The 25,682-nt window shown below is 44.8% G+C and overlaps 1 protein-coding gene across 1 annotated transcript; it reads right to left on the bottom strand.

Moving 5' to 3' along the window:
* Positions 1-650: 650 nt before the first annotated feature.
* BLOC1S1 (biogenesis of lysosomal organelles complex 1 subunit 1) lies at positions 651-14,357 on the bottom strand. Its single transcript, XM_060252261.1, has 4 exons — positions 14,104-14,357; positions 11,869-11,941; positions 5,423-5,555; positions 651-1,168 (listed from the first exon to the last, which is right to left on the bottom strand). Exons 1-4 carry the CDS (start codon positions 14,162-14,164, stop codon positions 1,058-1,060), a joined length of 378 nt encoding a protein of 125 aa, XP_060108244.1. The 5' UTR covers positions 14,165-14,357; the 3' UTR covers positions 651-1,057.
* Positions 14,358-25,682: the final 11,325 nt, after the last annotated feature.

Genomic DNA, 25,682 nt, shown 5'->3' with positions numbered 1-25,682 from the left:
CATTTAGCAAGCGTGTCCTGCATGCTGAATCACGGTAGATTAAGACAAGCTGCTCCAAGAAAGGTTCCTTTGTTAATGCTTAAAAAGAACTTTCAGAAAGGAATTTAAGAACTAAAGAGGATGAGGAGGCCAGGCAGGGAGATGCAATAGGCATGAGGCCAGTGATACAATCCTATGTGTTTTCCACCACCCCAGACTGAATACCACCAGAAGCATGGAGAGAGGAAACTGAGAGCTGGTTTTGGCTTGTATTCTCTGTCTCCCTAGATACAGATGGAAGGAAAAGGAAAGGTCCCCTGTGCAAGCACCAGTCGTTTCTCACTCTGGGGTGACGTTGCTTTCACAACGTTTTCATGGCAGACTTTTTACGGGGTGGTTTGCCATTGCCTTCCCCAGTCAGCTACACTTCCCCCCAGCAAGCTGGGTACTCATTTTACCGACCTCGGAAGGATGGAAGGCTGAGTCAACCTTGGACCAGCTACCTGAACCAGCTTTCACTGGGATAGAACTCCGGTCGTGAGCAGAGAGTTCAGATCACAGAACTGGAGTACTGCTGCTTTACCACTCTGTGCCACGGGGCCGTTAGATACAGATGAGCAGTTGACAAAGCCAACACATCCCCTGCCCACTAATAAAGGCAAAACACAATATTTCAACCATGTGTTTTATTCAGTTCTGTAATTTCACAATACGGATCAAGATAAGCTGGTCCAAAATTGGCATGACCCGTTCTCTCCCATCACGGTGTTCTTTCCTTCTCACCTTGTGGCTATCTGGTTTCGATTCACAAAGTACCATTCACACTGGGCTCAGCAGGAGCACAGGTAGAAGCCCAAAGCTATGGAATTACAGCCCAACAACACCCCTTGCAGCAGATGGGGAAAGTGCTCATTCGCTGCTGCAAAAAGGCAGCCAGGGAAGTTTAAATAAAGAACTTGCCATTCTACTGGCCCCCAGCAGGCAACTATGGCATGAAAGAAGTTGCCTCTCTTGTGCCGTTAGGGACAGGAACCCAAGTGGTGCAGGCAGCAAAAAGACCAAGAGGGACTCTCTTGCATCAGGAGGTGGAGGGCTGCAGCTGCCCTTTGTGAACATATTCCAAGGCTGTGGCAATGGTTCGCATGTCCATCTCGATGCTCCGTGCCCAGTTTTCAACATCACCAATCTCCTGCACAGAGCAAAGAAGTCATGAACAACATCCTGTCCTTTAATATTTCAATTTTCCACATGTGCATCAAAATTGCATTTCCATCTCCCCTCTCAGTTGGAACTGAGCGTCTTCTGATGTCTAGTCTCTTCTCTCTCACCTTCTCTCTCACAGAAATAATCTCCAGGAAATAAACAAAACTATCCCCCCCTCCAAGTCTTCCCTTGCTGCCCCTCATAAGTGGAACCTAAGGTGGCACCTACATGCTTTTTTTCAGAGTCTCCTTTTCAGTGAAAAGTCTGACTTCTTCATCCATGGCCAAAAGAAAGATCAAGCACACATAGCACTCTTACTTCTGCTTACCTTTTTTCATTTTGTCCTTTCCCCCACTGTTGAGATTTAGACTGCAAGTCTGTTGGGGCATGGGATCTGTTTCTGTCTCCTTTGCTTAAATCAGAGTGCTGCTGGTACATTAGAAAAATGAATGCCACTTCACAGGCAATGTTCAGTTGCTGGAGACTGTACTTTAGGAGGTCAAATTCTTTCCCTGACATACAGGCAATGTTCCCTCTAAGCTGTGGAGTCTAGTGAGCAAAAATTCTACTTTGTGAGCTACTGGCATTAAAGTTGTGAGCTACTGCATAAATTAGTTTGTTCTAAGGCCATTTTTCCTGAGCCAAGACAAAAATGTGTGTGTTGGAGGCTAAAGCATTGTGAGCTAGCTCACACTAACTCAACTTAGAGGGAACACTGCATACAGGAGAATGACATATACTGGCCTGAATCTAATCATACATGCAGAGAACACAGAATTCTCTCATATCCCTCTTCGTTCCTTCAGCCCCTTCTGACCCCCTCCCCCAGACAGGGGTGAGGATGGGGCCTATGCAGAGGAAATAGCAGGGTGGCTCAGGAGGCTAAAGTGAAGAGGGTCAAGGGGTGAAATTTATTCTTATTTATTCAGCAAATTTTCTTCCCAATGGGGTCCAAAACAGCTTGCGTTGTTCTCCTCCGCCATTTTGTCCCCATCTCTTTTCTATAAGCACAGTTCTTCTGAAGGGGTGATTTCACACCCTTGTCCTTTATCACTCCAGTTCCCTGACTAAGACAACCTCAGGGTCCAGAAAAGGTTGCAGGAATGGAGTGGAATGTGGGACAATCCTGTGTGACTTCTGAGTGCCCACAATTGCATCCAAGCCACCGGCTGCTTCTTCCAGTGGTAGCCATGACAAGGTTTCAAGAAGTGCTTCTTAAATTTTCCAGGGTGGAAAAAGATACACAACACAACACACAAGGGCCAGCACAGCAAATACAGCAGAGACTGATACATTAATAGCTTAAGCAATTCTTATCCAGTAGGTGGGGCTCTCCAACTGCACAACACCAGAGCCATCTATAGTTGGAACAAGCAAGAACTGTGTTGGCGTTCCTGTGGAAGCTTCTCTCTCCCCCCAACCCCTTTACTCAACTGCTCCCTTGCCACGAAGTGCATGACCCAACAATTCCAACCAGAACTTTCTTCTCGCAGCTCAAGGATTACCTTCCCTCTGCAGTCTGAACCTCTAATTTCTCTACTAATCTTTTACAAATACCGTCTTCACTGCCTACTGGTAGCCCTCAGCTGCTGCTTCTTCCACTCCTTCCCAGCACCAGCTCCTCAGTGGAGGAAAGAGCAAGCCAAAAGTGCACACACAGTGCGTACACCATAAACAGGACACACACAGCCAGCCAGTTGAGGACAGGTTTCTCAGTGGGAACTGGGGAACTGGCATCGTCTGGTGGTGCCCAACTGAGACAGCGGACGTGTGTGCCTGCTTGGAGTGGGCTTCTGCCAGGGAAGCAGCTGGATGGGGAGGAGGCCTTGGAATAGGAAAGTGTGCTCTCTGTTCCAAGCGCTGAAGAGGGAGCTCAGCTGGTGCCTGCTGCTTCAGTCCTTCTCCTGTCCTGGTTTCACCCAGCTAGACCACAGCAGTGGAAACTCAGCCAGTGCCAGAGAACTTACAAGAAGTCTTGAAGAGCCTCAGAAGCAACTTATGCCATTATACTGCTTTCCCCTGAACTGCAGTATTCCAGACTTGTGTTTGTGAGATAAGCATTGGGTGGAGATGGGGGTGGGAAACTGAATATTTTGGAGGAAGGAGGGGGGGAGATTGTATTTATACCCCACTCTTTGTTCAGAGTTTCAGAACGGCTTACAATCTCCTTTCCCTTCCCCACAACAGAGGTAGGTGGGGCTGAGAGAGCCCTGAAAGAACTGCTCTTGAGAGAACAGCTCTGAGAGAACTTGTGACTGACCCAAGGTCACTCCAGCAGCTGTATCTGGAGAAGTGGGAACTCAAATCTGGTTATCCAGATTAGAGTCCATGTTCTTAACCACTACACGAAACTGGCTCTCTGATCCCCCTCCCAAGACAACATTGCCAGGAAGAAAGTGTCTTTGGGACTTTGTTAGCCCACTGACAGTGCAATGCCCGGTATGCCCTGTCGTAAAATAGAGAGAACAAGGGTGCATTCATTGTACTATTAAGACTTCCTTTAAAAAGGGGAAACTGTCACCCTCTGCTTTTGTGGCTAGAGAACGTTTCTACTACCCTCAATAAAAGATGCTTCCCCTAGAGCATTGGAAAAAGTGCAGAAAAGGGCAACTAGAATGATTAAAGGTTTGGAATACTTTCCCTATGAAGAAAGGTTAAAACGCTTGGGGCTCTTTAGCTTGGAGAAACGTCGACTGCGGGGTGACATGATAGAGGTTTACAAGATTATGCATGGGATGGAGAAAGTAGAGAAAGAAGTCCTTTTCTCCCTTTCTCACAATACAAGAACTCATGGGCATTCAATTAAATTGCGGAGCAGTCAGGTTAAAACGGATAGAAGGAAGTACTTCTTCACCCAAAGAGTGATTAACATGTGGAATTCACTGCCACAGGAGGTAGTGGCGGCTACAAGCATAGCCAGCTTCAAGAGGGGTGTATATATATATATATTGGCCACTGTGTGACACAGAATGTTGGACTGGATGGGCCACTGGCCTGATCCAACATGGCTTCTCTTATGTTCTTATCCAGCAGAGTCTCTCTTCTAACACTGATGAGACAATTCAACACAATCTCTTTCACAGAAGCTTCCTCAGCTATACTTTGTCCTTTCATCTTCCAGGACAGGTGCCTGCGTGTCCTTTCCCCAGAGGAGCTGAGCAGTGGGTGCAGCTGACATTGCCACTGACAGCTACTAACAGGGCTTTTTTGTAGAAAAAGCCCAGCAGGACCTCATTTGCATATTAGGCCACACCCCCTGACATCAAGCCAGCTGAACTGCATTCCTGTGCGTTCCTGCTCAAAAAAAGCCCTGGCTACCAGGAATGCTGCTGCTGTGTGCACCGCCCACACACCCTTCCCCAGGAGTGCTAGGCAGCATATGTAGCCAAGATCATGGGTGAAAAGCACATGCAGGCTATGGAGGGGCATAAGTGTGGGCATCGGAGGAGATGCATGGGGGGGGGGGGGAGTCAGCAGCAGTGGGTCCCATCAGAAGTCCTGGCCCTGGCAGCTGCCCCACCTGAAGGCATGCTGATGCTAGCTCTGCTTTTGCTGCACAAATCCAGGCGGCAGGTATTTCTCAGCACTATAATGCTTGCACATGTAGAAATATCATTATGCTGCCTACAGATACATCTCCACCTATTCCTTAAATACTTTTTTTTTTTAAAAGCTGAACTCAAGCCTACCTTTAATCATGAATGCCAAACTGTAGTTATTGTGTAATTAGAGAAAAGCACACTGCACATGCTCATTATGGTTTCAGGGAAGAGTCCTGGCACACACTAAGCCAGGAGTGACCAAACTGTGGCTCGGGAGCCACATGTGGCTCTTTCACACATACTGTGTGGCTCTTGAAGCCTCCACCAGCCTGCCAGCCATCTTGGAGAATGCATTAAAGGTTAAAGTTGCTTTCTTTCCTGCTCTCTCCCACTCAGCCCTCCCCCATCAATTTTCCTTCCTTCCTTCCTTCCCTTCAAACATCTGAAGTTCATGCCTTGCAGCTCTCAAACATCTGATGTTTATTCTATGTGGCTCTTACATTAAGGAAGTTTGGCCACCCCTGCACGAAGCCATAGCTATATCCACCCTCCTCTAAGTCCCAAACCCTTTGTCTAGCTGTCTGTGAAAACCCACAAGGGGGACCTCCTCCCCTGCAATCCACCATGCCCAATCATTCCCTTTTAAGGGCTGATCTTGAGGCTGCTGGGCCCTTCATTCATGCAGGAACTTTACTGACCTTAAGAGCTTGGTTGAAGTTCTCCACCATGCTAATCCACTGGCCTGTCTGCTTGGCAAACTGAGCAGCCTGGATTTGCAACGTCTTCACTTCATGGTCCAGCTTCCTCTGGTTCACATAGGCCTCTGCAACCCTAGTGGGAGAGAAAGAGGTTCAGCAACAAACCAAAGCAAGCAGGGAAGGAACGGAAGCAATTTCCCTTCATCGGACACTTATTGCTATATTTTCTGCTCAGCTCTTCCACGGACCAAGTGGTTTCCCAGTTCAGGACAGGCTAACCCCAGGGGGAGAAGCAGGCGCTGAGAGTCTGCAGCTGGGTAAGTTCCCAAGCTGTAGTGGATTTAATGGCTCAGTAACATCTGGGAATCATTAGGCAGCATTGGGAACATCTGGAACTAATCTTTCTTGAACCAATGGGGAGGTAAAGTATGGGCATGGCAAAACAAGTGTGCGATTTCCCTCACTATGGGAGATGAAGGCACCCCCAAAGAAATGGAAATTGGGGGATGTCTTGTCAGTCATTCCCCAAAACTCAGTATGAGATACAGCCAAAGATGACAACATTTGGACAGTTACAACAGTTCCAAGACTAGCTGCTACATTGGTCTCTCTCACATGAAGACATTTGGGCTCCAAAGAAGATCAGAACTAGGTCACCTGCAGTTTCAAGGTAGCAAGCTTCCATGTTACACAGAACTCTGTTTCTGCCTGGAGGATATTTTAATGCAATTTCAAAGCTTGGCACTCTGCCCTATCAGAACTATTGATCCACAAGATGATACTTGAACCATTTTGAACTCCACCAATATTCAGCAAACTGGTCTGGGGCTATCCTATTCTATTTCACCGAATTACCTTTACAGTGGTACCAGGACATGTGCTCTGAAAGAAAGCATTATGGGCAGAGTGACAAGCAGTAAAAGCAGAATGCTAGTGTCCTGTCACCAAGTCTCCTCTCTTCTCCTATTCTATGCTGCTAGAAATTGCTTTCTTGCAGTAATTGGGCACAGAATTTGGGCCTCCAAAGGAATCAGAGGTTGTCGCAAACCCTTGGCATGCCACACAGACGCCATGCATATCACCTCCCTCCAAAGATCAGGATACAGCAGCAAATTGATTAAACATGTGTAAGTCTAGCTAGAAGAAAACAGAAGTATTAGTTTTTCACTCTGCTCTGCCATCCAGTATTTCAGCAGTGGTAGTGAATAGGATGCCAGATCCACAGACAGCATTCACCCAGTCCTGGAAGTCATGCAGTTGGAATCCAAATAATTTTCTCAGGGCAACAAAACACAGCAGATGTTCAGGAACACTGTGGCAAATTCATGCTTTAAAACAGCAGGTGGGAAAACAGGTGAACAAGAGCCACACTTGCAGTAAAGGAATGACGACATCTGAAAAATTACTTCAGGACTGTTCACATGCTACTTGTCCTTAGACAACCTCCTAACTTTCCACTCTTGTCTATATCATGAGAAAACAACTCAGGGAAAGACCTATCCGAGGCCTAGCAAGTCATCTCTCTCATCATAACTGAGCAATCACAATGAACCTTGAAGGCTGCTGAATAGCCCTGAGGAAGCACCGGACGGAAGCGGTAAAAGCAACTTCCTCCCTGCTCTTCAGTTAATCAGAGAAACAAAACAACAGCGGAGAGTGGACATGCCTTATCAAGGCCAGGAGTCACGCTATAAGAATCCAGCTATTCATAGTTTAGAACACAAATAGAGTATAAAAGCAAGAGGGGTGGAATAAAGGGAGCCAGTTCAGCTGCTTGACCAGAGCTTTAGGACTTCATGCCTGCCTTTTAAAATTACTGTTTATTGTAACAGGGGAGAAGAAATTCACAAGTTATGTGGGCTGCAAGAAGTTCAGTTCACCAAAAATGGGAAAGAACACACCTCACAATACCACGTTTGACCATACTAATGCTCTTGCCTTGGGAAGTTTTGCTGTCATCCTTATATTATTCCTGGCAGACCAGCAGCTCAGCCAGGAAATAATGCTTTATGCTAATACTGAGTTCAAACTCTTTAAACTCTTTACAGTCATTTTTTTAAAAATGCCACTTAAAATAAATAAGCTGCCTGCTTTGTGGATTTTGGCTCACTCTTCCAAGAATCCTCACATTAACCATGAGAACTAGTAACCTGAAAAGTTCTACAAGTACAGTTACCACAGTTATAACAAGAACTCTCAGGCTAAAGCAAATTTATTTCCTTGGCAATGTGCAGTCTGGGCTAAGACAAGTAATCAGAGAAACTGCCAAGCTAGATGAGCAAACACAGGACCTCTCTGTCACAATTCTTCAGTATCAGCAGCAGGGCTTTTTTTGAGCAGGAACACAGTTCCGGTTGGCTTGGCGTCAGGAGTGTAGCCTCATATGCAAATGAGTTCCTGCTGGGCTTTTTCTACACAAAAGCCCTGTGCAAAACAATGGTGATGTTAGGGGGTGTGGCCTAATATGCAGATGAGTTACTGCTGGGCTTTTTCTACCAAAAAAGCTCTGATTAGCAGCTTCAGGCAACTTAATAATATGCACAAGACCCTCACACTAAGATTACATAGGACAATTTCCCCCCTTTTTGCATTGTCACAGTGCCCAAGATTAATAGCAAAGCCCCAAACAAAGCCTACTCCTAATCATATGGGATGTATGCCCATCTTATAACTCATACTTACTGCTTTGTTTAATGTTGGCCGACGCCCTTTGCATAGTGGCTATGACCCACAGCAATTTGTAACAGAACCATATCCAAAGCCTGAGCTTTTGTTGTATTTCTTACTAGTGCAGTTCCCATAACCAAACAGTAAACCTGTTTTAAATCTGGTGCGTGCCACTGGCTATGGGAACTGCAGGCAGCGAAGGGTTCCAGGGTGGTACTAGAGAATCCTTACAAAGGTATGTGAAGGTCTCTTTCGCCTGCAGTCAGCTGCGACTGAAGCAATGTGTTGAACGTGGGGGAAAAGCGAAGATGGGCAGACGACAGCATAAATCCTGAACTACCCATTTTGGATATTACAATGTGCTGGAAGATCGCTGCCCTATCTCTCATGCAGTGTTCCAAGGTCACCGCATCATTTCAGGGAGCGGTTGAAAACTGCAGCCTGAATACATTTGCATTGCACTGGGGTAGTACTCACAATGTAGTTGTGTGCTTCACCAATTAGGTGCAGAAAGGAAAGGGTTCCAGGGGCCCAATTTGACTTCCAGATCATTTGCTAAGTAGTTCTACTTCATTAGGGGCTCAGCTAGTCATTTGGGGGGTGGGGTGGAATCCTGCTAAGCATTAAGGCTTTCCTATCATTGCCCCAATAGGAGCAAGCTACAGAACTCTCCAGTGATGAATTCCACTGGCTGTTTACAGACTGTAGGCAAGGACAGCCATATAATTATGAGGGAAGCTTCCAGTGCAGGCGCCTCATGGATTCAGATACAAGGCCCAAACAAGATCATTGAGAATATTAGCACTTGGCATTTATACAGCACAGCAGAATGTTCAAAGCATTTCACAAGCACTCTTTTTCAGTAATTCTTACTATAGATAAAAAAAGAAGAATTAAATAACTCCGCAGGAAATATATGTATCTCTCAACAAATTAAGATTCTACAGCAAGTTATCTATGTTAACTACGGCTGCAAGGTCTTGAGGGCTTTGGGTGTGGAGCCAGGAGCAAAGTTGTGACAAGTATGCATTCCTTTTAAATGCCTTCCTTCCATTGGAAATAATTAAGGATGGGGCATCTTCTTTTGGGGCTCATAGAATTGGACCCCCTGGTCCAATTTTGAAACTTGGAGGATCTTGAGAGGAGAGGCACTAGATGCTATGCTAAAAGTTTAGTGCCTCTACCTCAAAAAACAGCCACTGTAGAGCCCCAGATACCCATGGATTGATTCTCCATTATACCCTGTGGGAACTGGTCTCCACAGGGTATAATGGAGTGCCTAAAGGACACCCCCATCCATGCTTTCTGATAATCCTGAAGTGGGGGGAGGGCCTTCAAACCAGGGGATCTCCTGCCCCCAACTGGGGATTTAGCAACCAAACAGAGTAACATGAAAAGGTAGAGCAGGAGGAGAAAGCCACACAGGCATTCATGTTAAATCAAACTCAAGTACTTCAAAATTCAATTATATATGGCAAATTATTCATAGAAAATACAGCGTATTACAAAGTGCAAAGAAAAACTACTCCCGAAACAACCATTCCTATATTGATATCCGACAATCTGTTCCTTGAAATTGGAGTCGGGAAGTAGTGTGCAATGCCATGGAAACAGAGTCCAATGCTCCAATTCTTCTCTGTTAGCCAATATCTGGATGGAATGCAACAAGGCAATAAGACGCAACAGGGATGTGCTAAATGCCCTGTTTCACACGAGGCTTCAATGAGCTTCCGAAATATTATTATTATTATTATTAATTTTATTTATATCCCGCCCTCCCCGCCTAGGCAGGCTCAGGGCGGCTAACAACATTCAGTAAAACATGGTATAAATACAATAGTTAAAATGCATTAAATACATTAAACATATAAACACATTAAAATTATAAAACAGCATAAAAATTTTAAAACAACACTATCCAGCATCTATACTTTGTAATATATCTATTCTATAGTTTAATAGCAGCAGAGGTGTTCCGGGCGCTGTTACATATTTAAATAGTGGCAAGAGTCCTTGAGGAATCACTTTATTGGGTCCTCTGTTCAGTCATCCTCTATGAGCATTCTAAGAAAGCCTGCCTAAAGAGGATGGTCTTGCAGACCCTGCGGAACTGGTCTAAGCTTCGCAGGGCCCGCACCTCCTCCGGGAGTTGATTCCACAGGCTGGGGGCTGCCACGGAGAAAGCTCGTACCTGTGTGGTCTGTAATTTTGCCTCCCTTGGCCCAGGGACAGTCAGCATGCTCTTCCCTGCTGACCTCAGTGCTCTTTGGGGCTCGTATGGGGAGAGACGGTCCTTCAGGTAGGCAGGTCCTCGGCCATATAGGGCTTTAAAGGTAATAACCAGCACTTTGTAGCGAATCCGGTATGCAACCGGCAGCCAGTGCAGTTCACGCAGCCCCGGCTGTATATGCTCCCATTTCGGGAGTCCTAGTAACAGCCTGGCTGCTGCGTTCTGCACTAGCTGCAGCTTCCGGGTTCGATACAAAGGCAGCCCCATGTAGAGGGCATTACAGTAGTCCAATCTTGAGGTGACCGTCGCATGGATCACTGTTGCTAGGTCCCGGCGCTCTAGGAAAGGAGCCAACTGCCTTGCCCGCTTCAGATGAAAAAATGCTGACTTGGCAGTGGCAGCTACCTGGGCCTCCATCGATAGTGAAGGCTCCAGTAAAACGCCCAGGCTCTTGACCTGGCGCGCCGCTTTCAACGGCGCGCCACCAAAAACCGGGAGTGGTATTTCCCCCCCCAGAGCACCGCGACCCACGCAAAGGACCTCTGTCTTCGTCGGATTCAGCTTCAGCCCACTCAGCCTAAGCCAGGTTGCCACGGCCTGCAATGCCCGGTCCAAGTTCCCGGGGACGCAGTCAGGCCGGCCATCCATCAGCAGATAGAGCTGGGTGTCATCTGCATACTGATGACAACCCAGCCCAAACCTCCGGACAATCTGGGCAAGGGGGCGCATATAGACATTAAATAGCATCGGGGAGAGAACCGCTCCCTGGGGCACCCCACAGTCTAGTGTGCGCCTCCGGGAGAGCTCACCCCCAATTGCCACCCTTTGTCCCCGGCCTTTGAGGAAGGAGGAGAGCCATTGTAAGGCCAACCCCTTACAACTAAAACAATTCATATTGGAGACCAATGCTCCTACATTTGACATACAAATGACGGCCCTTGCTGCATTCCATCCAGATATTGGCTAACAGAGAAGAATTGGAGCACTGGACTCTGTTTCCATGGCATTGCACACTACTTCCCGACTCCAATCTCAAGGAACAGACTGTCGGATATCAATATATGAATAGTTGTTTCGGCAGTAGTTTTTCTTTGCACTTTGTGATACACTGTATTTTCTATGAACAATTTGTCATATAAATAAGTATTTGAGGTTGATTTAATGTGAATGCTGTGTGGCTTTCTCCTCCTGCCCCAACTGGGGATTGGCAACCCTATAAATAAAACTGAATTATGTAAAAAAAAACATTTCTGAATTTGCAAATAAACCCAGGAGATTGTTAGCTTATAAACTGCAAAAACAAAAAATATTGAAAATACAAGAGGGCAATAATACATATAAACAGCTACTGTGACTATACAAAAACTATTCTATCCATATTATTCAAATTTATATGCCCCCCCCTCACCTTCCCTCCCAGCGGACAAAGTTCAGTTGTCACTTTGGGGGAGATTATCTGTGATCAAGATTAATGTCTTACCTAGAATGTTATTTCTGTGTCCTGTTTTGGCACAGGCTCCATCTATTCCCAATGCTCCACTTCACTTACCCTACATTCAGGTGGTCCACTAGAGCTTCTGTTAAACAAGTGGCTGCGGCAATGGCCTCTCGGCGCCGCCGATCTGCAGAGAGAAACAGAAGCACCTTCCCATTAGCATTACTTTGGAAGGTCAATATATTTGTGTGCAGGAAGAAGCATAAGCAATATTTTTGCCTTAGTACTCTTGCCACATTACATTTATTCATTTTACTTTTCCCCTTCACATACACAGATGATTCCTCTTCTCCAAACTGGAAGTTTGATAGTGTGTAATACTTGCTTTTAGCAAATAATTGAGACAATTGCTTTTGTGCACCTGTACGTCCCAACAAAATTAATTGCAGGTTGCTGGAAATTTGAGTGGGGTACAACCAAGACTGCTACTGCACAGGAGGTTTTGTTTGCCTTGACTTTTGAATTAGAGGGCTTTTTAAAAAGTATCTGCATTACATCATGCTCTAATCATCATCTTTTCAGGTTTCGCTTGCCCCCAATATGTATTTTCCTTAACCTACTTCATTCTGATCTTCTGGAAAGAATGCAGTCCAAAAGTGTTCACTGAGCCAGAAGAAATGGTGCATAGAAGAAATAGTGCATATTTTCCTGCTGCAAAAGTCTCATCCACATTGGTGACTTCCTGATCCTTCATATTAAATATGGTAATCACTGTTTCTCTGTAGTTGTCTATTGCCACTGTATCTATTTCCCCGTCAAATTTTAATACCTGTAAATTATCTGTTTTCATTTAAACAAAATGACATCTCCAGTCTTTTTTGCTGAAGAGATATAATGGGAAAGGTGTGGACAGTTTTCCCCCTGATTCATTAGAAAGGCACAGGGAGGGGATGCTGCAATATGGCTGCAGAAATTCTGTTTATGTGTTGATACTGTTCTGTAGCATATGCGTATAGAGTTGCAACAGCAGCTGTGACAACCACATCCTCAAGAGCCAAAGCAGGATTATTGCAGAGCATGCGTAGGAAAAGTTGAAGGGGGGAGGACAGAGGAAAGCACATATAAAACTCCCGGTATGGAAGCTCTGTTGCCCAAGCCAGCATTAAGAGCAGTGATGAAACAACACAAGAATCCTCACAATGAAGAAGCAGCTCAAGGCAGAATTAGGAAGGACTTGATTTTTAGTGTCTGGCAAGCAAGTACTGGCAAGCAAAATGGTCCTGATGTCAAGATGCACAAACTCTCTTGTACCACTGCATAATACTTGGAATTTCCACTTGGTTGTGAATTTCTTCGGCTACTCTTCTAGCATTTACAATTGCTACACTGACCACCTCAATTTCTTCCCAAATCTGTACACCAAAATATTCATGTAAGAATATAAAACAAGAATACTGCAACACTTCTCAATGCAGAAATGGGTAGCCCAAGACTGTCCCACCTTAGGCTAGAGACCAAAACAAGGAACCTAATCAAGAGTTTTTAAAAACATTTTTCAAGTTAAAAACAAACAGCTCTGCTGCTGCTGTTGAGTTGTCCTGAGTGTTTGTGAATAGTATTATGGCTGTGGCATTACTGACTTCAAACTATCCTCTCTCAGGCAAATGCAAGCCAGGAGCCACAGATGAGAACCGCCACTTTAAGAGGATATCAGCAGTTGTTCCCTCACCAACCCTGTACTGCTTGAACAATCAGGCACACAAAGGTTGGGCCCATTTTTAAATTCTTTTAAAACAGGGGTGGCCAAACTGTGGCTCTTTCACACATATTGTGTCTCTCAAAGCCCCAATCATCATGCCTGGAGAAGACATTTCTCTCTTTAAATTACTTCTCCAAGCCAAGCCAAGCCAGCAGAATTTAAAATTGCTTTCTTCCCACCCCTTCCTCCATCCATTTTCCTTCTTTCCTTCCTTTTAACTCTCAAACATCTGACGTTCATGTCTTGCGACTCTCAAACATCTGAAGTTTTTTCTGTTCTATGTAGCTCTTACATTAAGCAAGTTTGGTCACCCGTGTTTTTAAAAAATGCTAAACGGTAGAGCATCACCACCTGTACTCACTTCTTTTACTACCGAAGGTAAACACGCGCTCTCCACCCCGCCCTCCTTATGACAGTCCTTTGGCCAATAACAGCCCTGAGCAGAGGCAAGGGACTTTCCTCTGGACGGGTAGACGGTCGTCTCTAACGATACCCGGAGGCGTTGCCTGCAAATCGCGCGCTATATTCTTCCCCAAGGCGAGTCAAACTACTCGAGGCCGAGGCTTCGGGAAACACGCTAGGCCGCTCACCTTGCAGCTCCTTCCTCTCATTTTGTTTTGCTTGGTGCTCCTTCAGCAGGCGAGAGAGCATGATTAAGACAAGGCTCGAGGAGGTCGGGGTAGCTGGAATGACTTCCTCCTCCTTGTCAGGTGACACTAGCCGGGCTCACATGACTTCCTCGGCTTCTCGTCTCCCTCCTGCCCCGGCGGTGAGGAAAACGCAAGGATCTACATAGACTCCGCAATATAGTGACTGTCCCCACCTCGTGTTTTTAAACAGCTGCATGACAGGCATATTCTTAACAGATGGAGCTGAACGCTCAGCGTGGGGATGGGGGAAGAAGGGAAATGATTCATTACCTGTTGGATTTCTGCCTGTCGTGGAGGCTGTAAGATGTAATGTACATCTTTTCTCCTCTTTCTTAGGAAGCTGTTTTCCATCTGCTACAATGCTGGTACTTTACTTTTATAATGCTTTTTGAGAGTGTGTCTATTAAAAAAACTCTTGGGGGACTATTTTAGCAAAACAAAATGCGATACATATAAGGCCTTAAAATCCATCTGTATGTTCTGCAAAACCCTGTGTTGCAAGCTGTGGCCATTGTACACTTGCCCCAGGAATGCCTGCATAATTTTCATTTTTCCTTTTGTGATCTGTATATTTTTCTAAGGATTATTGTGTATTTGCATACAAGCGAATAAGATTCCCATTATTGATTCCATAGCTGCCAAGTTGCTTTGAATTCCACTGAGTATTGTGAAAGTACATAAAAATTGCAGACTGCAGTTTTCTTTTACGGTTTTACTTTAAATAAGAAGGGTGGATTGATATTTCTACAGATTGGGAACAGCTACAATCTTGTGGAGAAATGTATTGCAAAAGCATTCTTCATTGCCAGCACTACAGCATTCTCATCCATCTGAGCAGCATCTTGAGCATATAAGTCTTATAATATGATTGACCAGTTACATTTTAGTTCAGTTGTCCCCAACCTTTTTGGCACCAGGGACTGGTTTTGTGGAAGACAATTTTTCCGGAGAGGGGGTGGGGCGTTATGGTTTTGGGATGATACAATTGTGCGCTTTATTTCCATTAGTTTGGTGTGGTAGTTAAGTGCGCGGACTCTTATCTGGGAGAACCGGGTTTGATTCCCCACTGCTCCACTTGCAGCTGCTGGAATGGCTTTAGGTCAGCTAGAGCTCTCGCAGAGGTGTCCTTGAAAGAGCAGCTTCTGTCAGAGCTCTCTCAGCCCCACCCACCTCACAGGGAGGAAGGTAAAGGAGATCTGAAATTTGGAGTGGAGGGCAGGATATAAATCCAATGTTGCCTTATTATTATTATTACTACATTGTAAAATATAATGGAATAATTATACAACTCACGAACCGGTTGCTAACAGGCCATGGACTGGTATTGGTCCTCAGCCCGGGGGTTGGGGACCCCAGTTTACAAGTCAGCAGTAGTAAAAATGAAGCACAAAATAAATGTAATATAAGACTCACATGCTTAATATGCTGCTAGGATTGATGGGAATGTTGTAGTGCTGGCAATGGAGGAATCTACAGCAAACCTGTTTGGAACTAAAATATCTGATGAAGGCAATAAACAAATTAACAAAGCCAGAATGGTACCCAGAGAAAAAACTATTGCTCTAGGCCCAAAAGAGACAATAACAACACCACTAGTGGTCACATACAGCTCTCAACTCAAAACAGTTCAGTGCATCATCAGTGACTTACAACCTCTACTGAATAATGACAGTTATTTTTCACAAGTACTGGGGGCAAACCTTTTCTTGCCCACAGACAGCCCCCCAATCTTAAACAGCTCCTCACCCACAATAATACATCTAATTTGAACATGTATACTGGTACCAGAGCTTGCAATAAATCCAAATGCCAACTTTGTTGCCACATCCAGCCAGACAACAACATCGCTGGATCATCATACCATTTCAGGTTCACTCACTTGCTCATCTTCTAACATTGTATATGCCGTTAAATAATGCTCTTCAGTTCTGTACATAGGGCAAACAGGTCAAACCCAATGCCAAAGGATAAATGGACACAAATCTGATATCTAGAATCACAAAATGGAAAAACCTGTAGGAGAACACTTCAGCCTCCTAGGACATTCAATGAAGGATCTCAAATAAGTTGTTTTATTGCAAAAGAGTTTCAGAAACATACTAGAATGGGAGATTGCTGAGTTACAAGTTATCACAACACTTAGGACAATGGAATCCCCAAGGCTTAACAGAGATATCAGTTTCTTATCTCACTACGCACCTTGGAGATAGTCACATACTTTGTGCATCTTGGAGATACATAGCGGCCAGAACTAGAAGGCTCTAATTGAGTTGCGGAAGTTAGTTGGCATCCTAAGCCCTCTCAGCTCAGGTTCTTATCCAACAATGGCATAATGCACTTTGGTAAAGGAGGTAGCATAAGTCTAAATATCCCCATTCAGCTCTGGATGTGAACAAAAGATCATCCTGCCCCTTTCCCAAGACAACCAGAGAATGCAGCTAGAATATGAGATGACTCAAAGGCTTGGGAAGTCATACAAAAAGGGAGAACAAGAAAATATTTTGCACCAAGCAAAAACTTACTGATTGTGTTGGAGAGACAAATATGTATGATGTCACAATTGAACCAGTATGTGAGCGCGAACCCCCTATGTTGTGTATTTATGAAAATCGTGATTACTGGCTTGGTTGCCGGGATGCCTGGAGTCCCAACTCACACACACTGCTCAAAAACATTGGCCTTGACTAAGCAGTTTCCTGACAGGCCTATGTGAATGCCGGGGGGGTCTCTTTGTTACAGCAGCTCCTTCTCTAATTGGTCCTAGCCTGAGCAAAACAACCTCCCAGCCTTCCTGTGTGCGCAGATCCCCAGCTGTTGCAATGAAAGAGGTCGCCACCATGAGCTATCCAGTCTTGTGGTCTTCAGCTCCTTGTCAATGGAAGCCATTGCCAAGCCCAACATCATCATTTTCATGCACCTCCAGATGCGATAAGGGAGAAGCGGGAGCCCCACATATCCAGTGATTGCTTCAGACATTTCCATAATGCAATCAAACTTATCTCAGATACAGATCCTGTCAGACATCCTGCATCTATTGTCAGCGGAACACCCTACAAAAGGCTGTGCCAGCCTGAAGAGGAAGAAGACAAAGACCCAGTCCAACCTGGAATTCAGTGTTGTTGTGTAAGTCGGGTGTCCCCTTAGATATCAATTCGGTCCCCTATTGTCACTTTAGATAAGTTTGTGTAGCATAGTTAATCCCTTCAACCTATGTCACTTTCCAAACATCATCAAGGAGCCACCCCTTTTCTGAGGTCATGTACCACATGTTATAGCATCATGACCCACCTGGTATCACTGGTCATCTGGCCACCTTCCCCTGAGGGCACAAGGTGGCATGCATCTGACAGTACCCCTATCCTGCTGTTCAGATATGCCCCCAAAACCTGATCAGTTGAGGGTCCTCTTAGGGAGATTCGTGGGCCGACTCTCCTTCCCCATCCTTTTTCGTCACCATTGGAACCTTCCTTGAAGACAACCGGTAATTATTGCCCTGTTTGTCCATCCCTGTGTTACCCCTGTCTATTTCATGCTTTATTTCTTAGACCTGTGTGTGTGCTGAATGAAATGATCTCCTTGTATGCTTGTCTTATTTTTAAAATAAATAATATTTGCTTTAGTCAACATCTCCTCATTATTGGGTGACTTTCCTGGGAGACATCTCCTGTATACATAGATCCTGGATCTCACTAAAGCCTTAATTACCCACCAAACTAATTCCCCAAATCTCTCTTGAGGGCAATTTGGCTTACAAGTACTTCAGCCTTTATCACAGTTCAGCTATTCTTTCTTGCTTATTCTGTTCATATATAAGATTGTGATTATCCTGGCACACTTGACTATGGTGCTGCCATTTTGAAGTGTGCCAGTGTCATTTTGAGAGTGTGCACAATTAATTATTCCTACACAGTTTTGTATTGTTTGCGTACTAGTATCTGACAAGGTGAGCTTTGCCTCATGAAAGCTTATACGCTATAAAATTTTATTGGTCTTTAAAGGTGCTACTGGACATGAATTGTGTATTATTTGTTACTGAGACAGCAACACTTAGTTCCCCCCTATTCTCTCCAGCCTGAGATGAAACAGTTTAAGTGGTTCAGCCTTCAGTCACATTTGCTGGTCCTGTAGATGCCATTTACTGATACTTTGTCATTTACCTCACCCTCTGCGCATGATGGATTGTAGATAATGAGCTAAAGGTGAGAAAAAAATCAATAAAAAGCTGGTTGTAGTTCTGAAAAAGCAGGTATGAATTTGGGCATCTCCATTCCGCAAACCAAGGAGCATTACAGTAATTAAAAATGCTCTGCAGTGTACTCTTGTCATAACATAACCATAGATAGAGGGTGACTCAGCAAAATGTGACACCACATTGATCTCATCGGACTAAAGACTGCATGAATCAGACCAGACTGAGTCTCAAAATATGGGTTGCCAGGAGACATAGGGGGCCCACCCACAACTCTAAGGCTATCATTTAATTTTTGTAAGACATAAATAAATTTTTCAAAAAATACATAAGTGGAAAAAAGGTACAATTAAAAATCTTGCGAAATAAATATGTATATTTTAGTAATTACAGTGTACATACATTGTACATATCACTGGCCGTATACAATAGATACTGAATGTAAATTCAGATTACATTTTCTCCAGGGGAACCGATCTCTGCCAGCTGGAGATCAGTTGTAAAAGTGGGAAATCCCCTGGCCCCGCCTGGAGGCCGGCAACCCGAAATACAACATAAATTTTAGTTGCATTATGAAAAAAATACTGGAACTTCTATTATATTTACAAGCTACTAAAAGGTCATTAACGTTTTTAACATATTGCCTAATGTTTAAAGGGGCCCACTTCATCAGGAGCCCGCAGGGCGCACTTGACATCAGGAAAGCTGATACCCTGGCCAGGCTGCCACTGGGAGGAGAAGAAGAGAAGGAGGAGGGGGAGGAGGAGACGTAGGGGGAGAAGTAGAAAAAGGAGGAGGAGGACAAGGAGGAGGAGGGGAGATGGAGGTGAAGGAGCAAGGGGAGGAAGAGAAGAGAAAGAGGAGAAGGGGGTGGAGGAGAAGTAGGGGGAGGAGGAGGAGGGGAGATGGAGGTGAAGGAGCAAGGGGGGAGGAGAAGAAAAGGAGGAGGAGGAGAGGGGGTGGAGGAGACGTAGGAAGAGGAGGAGAGGAGATGGAGGCGAAGGAGCAAGGGGAGGAGGAGAAGAGAAGGGGTGGAGGAGAAGTAGGGGGAGAAGTAGAAAGAGGAGGAGGAGGAGGACAAAGAGGAGCAGGAGGAGGGGAGATGGAGTCGAAGGAGCAAGGGGAGGAGGAGACGAGGAGGAGGAGGGTGGAGGAGAAGTAGGAAGAGGAGGAGAGGAGATGGAGGCGAAGGAACAAGGGGACGAGAAGGAGAGATGGAGGAAGAGGAGAGAAGAAGGAGGAGGAGAAGGGGGTGGAGGAGAAGTAGGAAGAAGAGGAGATGAGATGGACGTGAAGGAGCAAGGGGAGTAGGAAAAGAGAAAGAGAAAGAGGAGGAGGAGAAGGAGATTGGATTTATACCCCGCCCTTCACTACCCAAAGGAGTCTTTGAGCGGCTCACAATCTCCTTCTCCTCTCCACTTCAGATACCCTGTGAGGTAGGTGGAGCTGAGAGAGCTCAAATCGGAACTGCTCTTGAGAGGAACAGCTCTGCGAGAACTTGTGACTGACTCAAGGTCACATCAGCAGGTGCATGTGCAAGAGTGGGGAATCAAACCCAGTTTCCCCAGATAAGAGTCCACGCACTCAACCACTACACCAAACTGGTTCTCAGACTCGGAGTACTTTTCACGCTGTACCTTCTGGTCCCTGCTGAAACTGAAGGACAGGGAGCAGACTGAAGAGTCTCCGAGTTGCATTAAACCCCTGTTTTCTGCTCTAAAGACTAACCGCCACAGACTCTGGGAAGTTCCTGAAAGCTGGTGATGACAGCTGGTGATTCCTGCATCTCTGGCCTCTTCCAAAACGCAAAGCCCTGGACCCACCACCATATCTCCCCCGCCCCCATACGACCAGAATCCCTGACCCGGCCAATGCTACTAAAGGCTAAGAATGGACCTGTTGTAGTATAGAAATGGAGCTGCTGGGGAACCCTTTGAAGGCAAAAAAAGAGGATGAGGAAATGAAGACTGTATTCAGGTGAACTGCACTGCTGTATTTTTATTTATTTAAGGGAGTGGGAGAGTCTCCAGGCTACTCCTCAAAAGTCCCCAATTATTTCCTGAGTTGGACCTGGCAATCCTGGCATGATGCAGGTTCCCTTTTTATGCCTGTGTATGAATAAATTCCTATAGAAATTTGGGATAAACTGGTTTGTGCAAATAAGTGAGTAGACAGTGCCAAAACAAAGCAGTGTGGATCTGTCCATTGGGATACACTACACAAACAGTAGAATTTGTGTCAGCAAAATCAGTAAACTTTCCCACCATCAGCTAGTGTCTGTTAAATGTGAGGCTCACCCCATATGAGCAGAGCTGGGAGGGGACAGATAGATACAATGTGTGCAATTTTCAGAGGTGGGAAATAGTGCCATAAGCAGATTTCTCCTCTGATACCAGTTGCATTATGGGTAGGGTTGCCATCCTCTTATTCCAATTGTCTCCAAACAACTGAGGGCAGTTCCCTTGGAGACAATGCTGCTCTGGAGGGTAGACACTATGGCATTGTACCCAGCTGTGCTCCCTCCCCTCCCCAAACTCTGCCCTCCCCAAACTCCACCCCTAAAATCTCCAGATATTTCCCAATGCAAAGTTGGCAACCCTAGTAATGGGTACTAGTATCTATTGGCTAGCATCCATGCCAACACTGACAAATGAAACCCACCATGCAAAGCAAAACAAAGCACTATAACAATATGGCTGTGTGATGATTTTTTAGATTTTTATAATTTTGCAAATAATAACTATACCATGGAAAAACATCTTTCCTACAAATATAGCCCAAGAGTATACAAATGGCCTTTTTCAAAACCACACTGCTATTAAAGAGATATACAGCCATGACTCCAAACAAATCCAAAAGCACATACTGTCCCAGTATACAACATCCATATATTGTTCATATATTGATCTTAGTCACCTAGGATTGCCAGATTGGTGTTGGAAAATTATTTTATTTATTTATTTATTTGTTTGTTTGTTTGTTTGTTTGTTTATTTATTTATTTAATATCCTGCCCTCCCTGCCAAAGGCAGGCTCAGGGCAGCTCACAGATTAAAGATCACGCAATCAGATTAGCGTGATCAAACAAGATAAAACAGTAAAAACATAAGAACAATTATTAAAACATCCACAGGTGCTAGTGCAGTAGTTTCAGACAACGATTAGAATTTTAATGGTGGTAAGTAGCTAGATGGTCAATAGTAGATGTTCTAAGAGGTCCCCGGATCACCATAGTGTGATGAGATAGAACCATTGGTAGTATTTTATGGGCCTGTCCCATTGCTGCAGGTGTTGCCATTATGAAAATGTATGGCGGAAGAGTGCCGTTTTGCAGGCCCTGCGGAACTGTGAGAGCTCTCACAGGGTCCTGACCTCCTCCAGCAACTCATTCCACCAGCTAGCAGCAGCAACAGAAAAGACCTTAGTTTTAGTTGAGCCCCGTGGCACAGAGTGTTAAAGCTGCAGTGCAGTCCTAAGCTCTGCTCACGACCTGAGTTCAATCCCCGGCGGAAGCTGGGTTTTCAGGTCGCCGGCTCGAGGTTGACTCAGCCTTCCATCCTTTCGAGGTCAGTAAAATGAGTACCCAGCTTGCTGGGGGGAAAGTGTAGATGACTGGGGAAGGCAATGGCAAACGACCCTGTAAAAAGTCTGCCGTGAAAACGTTGTGAGAGCAACGTCACCCCAGAGTTGGAAACGACTGGTGCTTTCCTTTCCTAGTTGATTTAAGCCTAACTTCTCTGATGCTGGGAACTGTCAGCAAGTTTTGAGACCCGGACTGAAGTGCTCACTGGGGCATATGCAGCGAAAGATGGTCCCTAAGGTATGCAGGACCCTGGCCATATAGGGCTTTAAAGGTAATGACCAGCACATTGAAGCGAATCCAGTACACTATCGGTAGCCAGTGCAGTGCTTTCAGCACAGGCTGAATGTGTTCCTGTAAAGGAACTCCCCATTAACAGCCTGGCTGCAGCATTCTGCACTAGCTGGAGTCACCGGATTTGGGACAAGGGCAGCCCTGGAGACTTTGGGGTGGATCCGGAAAAACAATGGGGTTTGGGGAGGGGAGGGTCCTCAGCATGGTACAGTGCCACTGAGTCCACCCTTCAAAGCAGCCATTTTCTTCAGAGGAGTTGATCTCTGCCAGATGGAGAGCAGTTGTAAAAGTAGGTGATCTCCAGGCCCCACCTGGAGGCTGGCAACCCTAATTTTCTCACTTCTTCATGGCTTCTCTTCCCAGTCTCAGTCTCCTTCTGATTTCTGAGTTGCAGTCTCCCTTTTAGTTGATGATTGAACCAAGAAAGAAACAATCTCAAACAATCTCATTTTCGTCATTATCAACCTTAAGGTTGTATGATTCCCCAGCCGTGTCCCCTCTAAACTGAGTTATTATGAGCTAACTCACAGATTTTTAGCCTCCACCTCATGCATTTTTGTCCTAGCTCAGGAATCCTGGCCCCAGAGCAAACTTATTTGCACAGCAGCCAAACCCCTTGTTTACAACTTTAATGCTGTTAGTTCACAAAGTAGAATTTTTGCTCTCAAGACTCCGCAGCTTAGAGGGAGTGTTGTTTCCCAGTAGTTATTACTTTTGTCTTCTTGATGTTCTAGTTCCTACTTTGGCACTTTCTCCTTTAGACTTCATCAGTAGTCATTTCAAGTCTTCGCTATTTTATGCCAGTAATGTGATGTTATCTGCATATGTCATATTGTCAAGCCTCATTTTGGCCAGGAGCTCACAGGAGAGGAACTCCGGAACCTTTAAAGTTTATTGTTCTCTTTCTTTCTTAACACCGCCCTCCCCCCAAACAAACCCTTGCATCTAGGCTCCATTGTTCAAACTCCCTGTGAGAATTTTGCTAAACTCTAAGATCTGACAAACTTTCTAATATTTTCCCCCACAAAAAAATGGGAAAATAACCAAAACATATAGAGCAGACAGATGGAAATCTTCGTCATGCCACTGGGGCCACATAGGAGAAAGTAATTTTAAAAAGTATGATGGGAGTCAGGTTTAATTAGGACAATTATAATTCAAGAAGCATTTTAGATGCTGAGCTGATGGAATTTAGTCCACCTTTTGGTGATGTCAGGGGTGTGTGACATATGCAAATAGGTTGTGCTAATGAGCTCCAGCACCTCTTTTTCTACAAAATGACCCCTGAATATTGTTAATGTTCCTTATACCAATTTTCACTCCACATTCATCTACATCTAATCCAGTTTTTCTTAATGATATGTTCTGAATATAGATTGAACCAATAGGGAGATTAAATACTTCCTTGTCCGACACTTTAGCCAACTGAAAAACAGTTTCTCCATATTCTGTTTTAACGGAACTTTTCCAGAACAAAGGTCATGCTTCAAAGCAATCAGATGCTGTGGCACATGTGTACATTCATATACCCTTCTTTTTAAAGAAAGTTGAAAAGCTGAACAGCGTTTATTCCAAATATTAAGAGCTGGCTCCTTTGGTCAGCCCAATGATTAATTGAATAGCATGTGACCACCAGTTTCAAACCAGGCTTGTTGGTTTGCTTATACTACTTGTTGTCTGCCTTTCTTGCTGAGACTCAATGCATAACAACAACAAGCGACCAATGCTGACTAAAGTAGGGTTACAGATTAGAGAGCCATGCTCTAAAAGCTATATAGTATATACCAGGGGTGACCAAATTGCTGCTTGGGAATCACATGGGGCTTTCATACATCTTGTGTGGCTCTTGAAGCACTCCCACCAGATTGGCTGGCTTGGAAAAGGCATTTCTCTCTTTAAATTGCTTTTTCAATCAGAAAAATGGAGAATACATTTAGAGTTAAAGTTGCTTTCCTTCCACCTCTCTCCCCCTCCTCTTTCTTTCTTTCTTTCTTTCTTTCTTTCTTTCTTTCTTTCTTTCTTTCTTTCTTTCTTTCTTTCTTTCTTTCTTTCTTTCCCCTGATGTTCATGTCTTGCAGCTCTCAAACATCTGATATTTATTCTTTGAGGCTCTTACATTAAGTACATTTGGCCTCCCCTGCTCTAGTATCTCACCTGGCCAACAAAAATGATGGGAAGGAGAACTTTCTTGTCTATTTCTCCCCACCCCCCCACCCCACCACACACCCTTTTTTGATATGTTAAGGGCTCTAAATCCCTGGGAGAGGGAACATTTGGAGTTACCTGTGTCTGTGTTGGAAAATACTTGGAGGGTGGGGTTTGAGGAGGGGAGGGGCCTCAGTTTGGTACAATACCATAGAGTCCATCCTTCAAAGCAGCCACTTTCTCCAGGGGAAAGTGGTTACTATATATAGTTCACTTTCTCCAGGGGAGCTGATCTCTGCCAGCTGGAGATCAGTTGTAAAAGAAGGTGATCTCCAGGCCCCACCTGGAGGCTGGCAACCTTAGCACAATACAGTCAATTCATAGGCATTTCATTTTAGGCAGTAGCTCACAGGAGTTGAGGTCCACCAGAACCTCTACATTTTATTGTGCTTTCTTTCTTACCCTCCTGTCCATTAATTGATTCTGGGATCCATTGTTCAAACTCCCTGTGAGAACTTTGCTGAGCTTTAAGATTTGACAAACTTTCTAATGTTTCCCCCACAAAAAATGGGGAAATAACCAAAACATATAAAACAGACAGATGGAAATCTTAATCATGCCACTATGGCCACATAGGAGAAAGCAATTTTAAAAGTATGTTGGGAGTCAGGTTTGATTATGACAATTCTAATCCAAGAAGCATTTGAAGGCAGATAGCGGATATCATTTAGCAACACCTTCCCCTGATGTCAGGGGTGTGTGGCATAGGCAAATGAGTTACCCAAATGAGTTGGGCCAATGAGCTCTGGCACCTCTATTCCTACAAATGACCCCTGCATAAATTTAATTATAAAACTGGAAGCTGCTGGGAGGGTGTGTGTGAATAAAACTTTCCTGGACTAAAATCTGACCTTCTGCTACAACTTTGCTTACTTCTTTCATTCAAGCAGCACCAGTGTCCGGGTTGATCTCAGTCCCCGCGGGCCAGGCTGGCTTTCCTCTGGGGGCTGTTCTGTTTCCAACAAACACAGGGTTTGACCCAGGTGGACAAAAATGTGCAGCCTTCAAACCATCATCCCACAGGCTAGCAAACGCCGAGAGAAACACACCCACCAAGCCACCTTTCCCCACTGAGACTCTCGCTTCACTTTGGCAATCTGTCTCCGCTTTTCTTTTCTTTCTTTTTTTTTAATTTTTAAAATGCTTTATTGAATTGAGAAACATGGTACAAATACATCAACAAATCAGTAAGTGTGCACCAAGTACCAATACAGAACTGGGAAGTAGGTGCATACACCATAGGCCATCTTAG

This window comes from Heteronotia binoei, chromosome 13, assembly GCF_032191835.1.
Source record: "Heteronotia binoei isolate CCM8104 ecotype False Entrance Well chromosome 13, APGP_CSIRO_Hbin_v1, whole genome shotgun sequence".
Taxonomy (NCBI): domain Eukaryota; kingdom Metazoa; phylum Chordata; class Lepidosauria; order Squamata; family Gekkonidae; genus Heteronotia; species Heteronotia binoei.
Note: the sequence above shows the minus strand (reverse complement) of the source record. Positions and strands in the feature narration are given on the sequence as shown.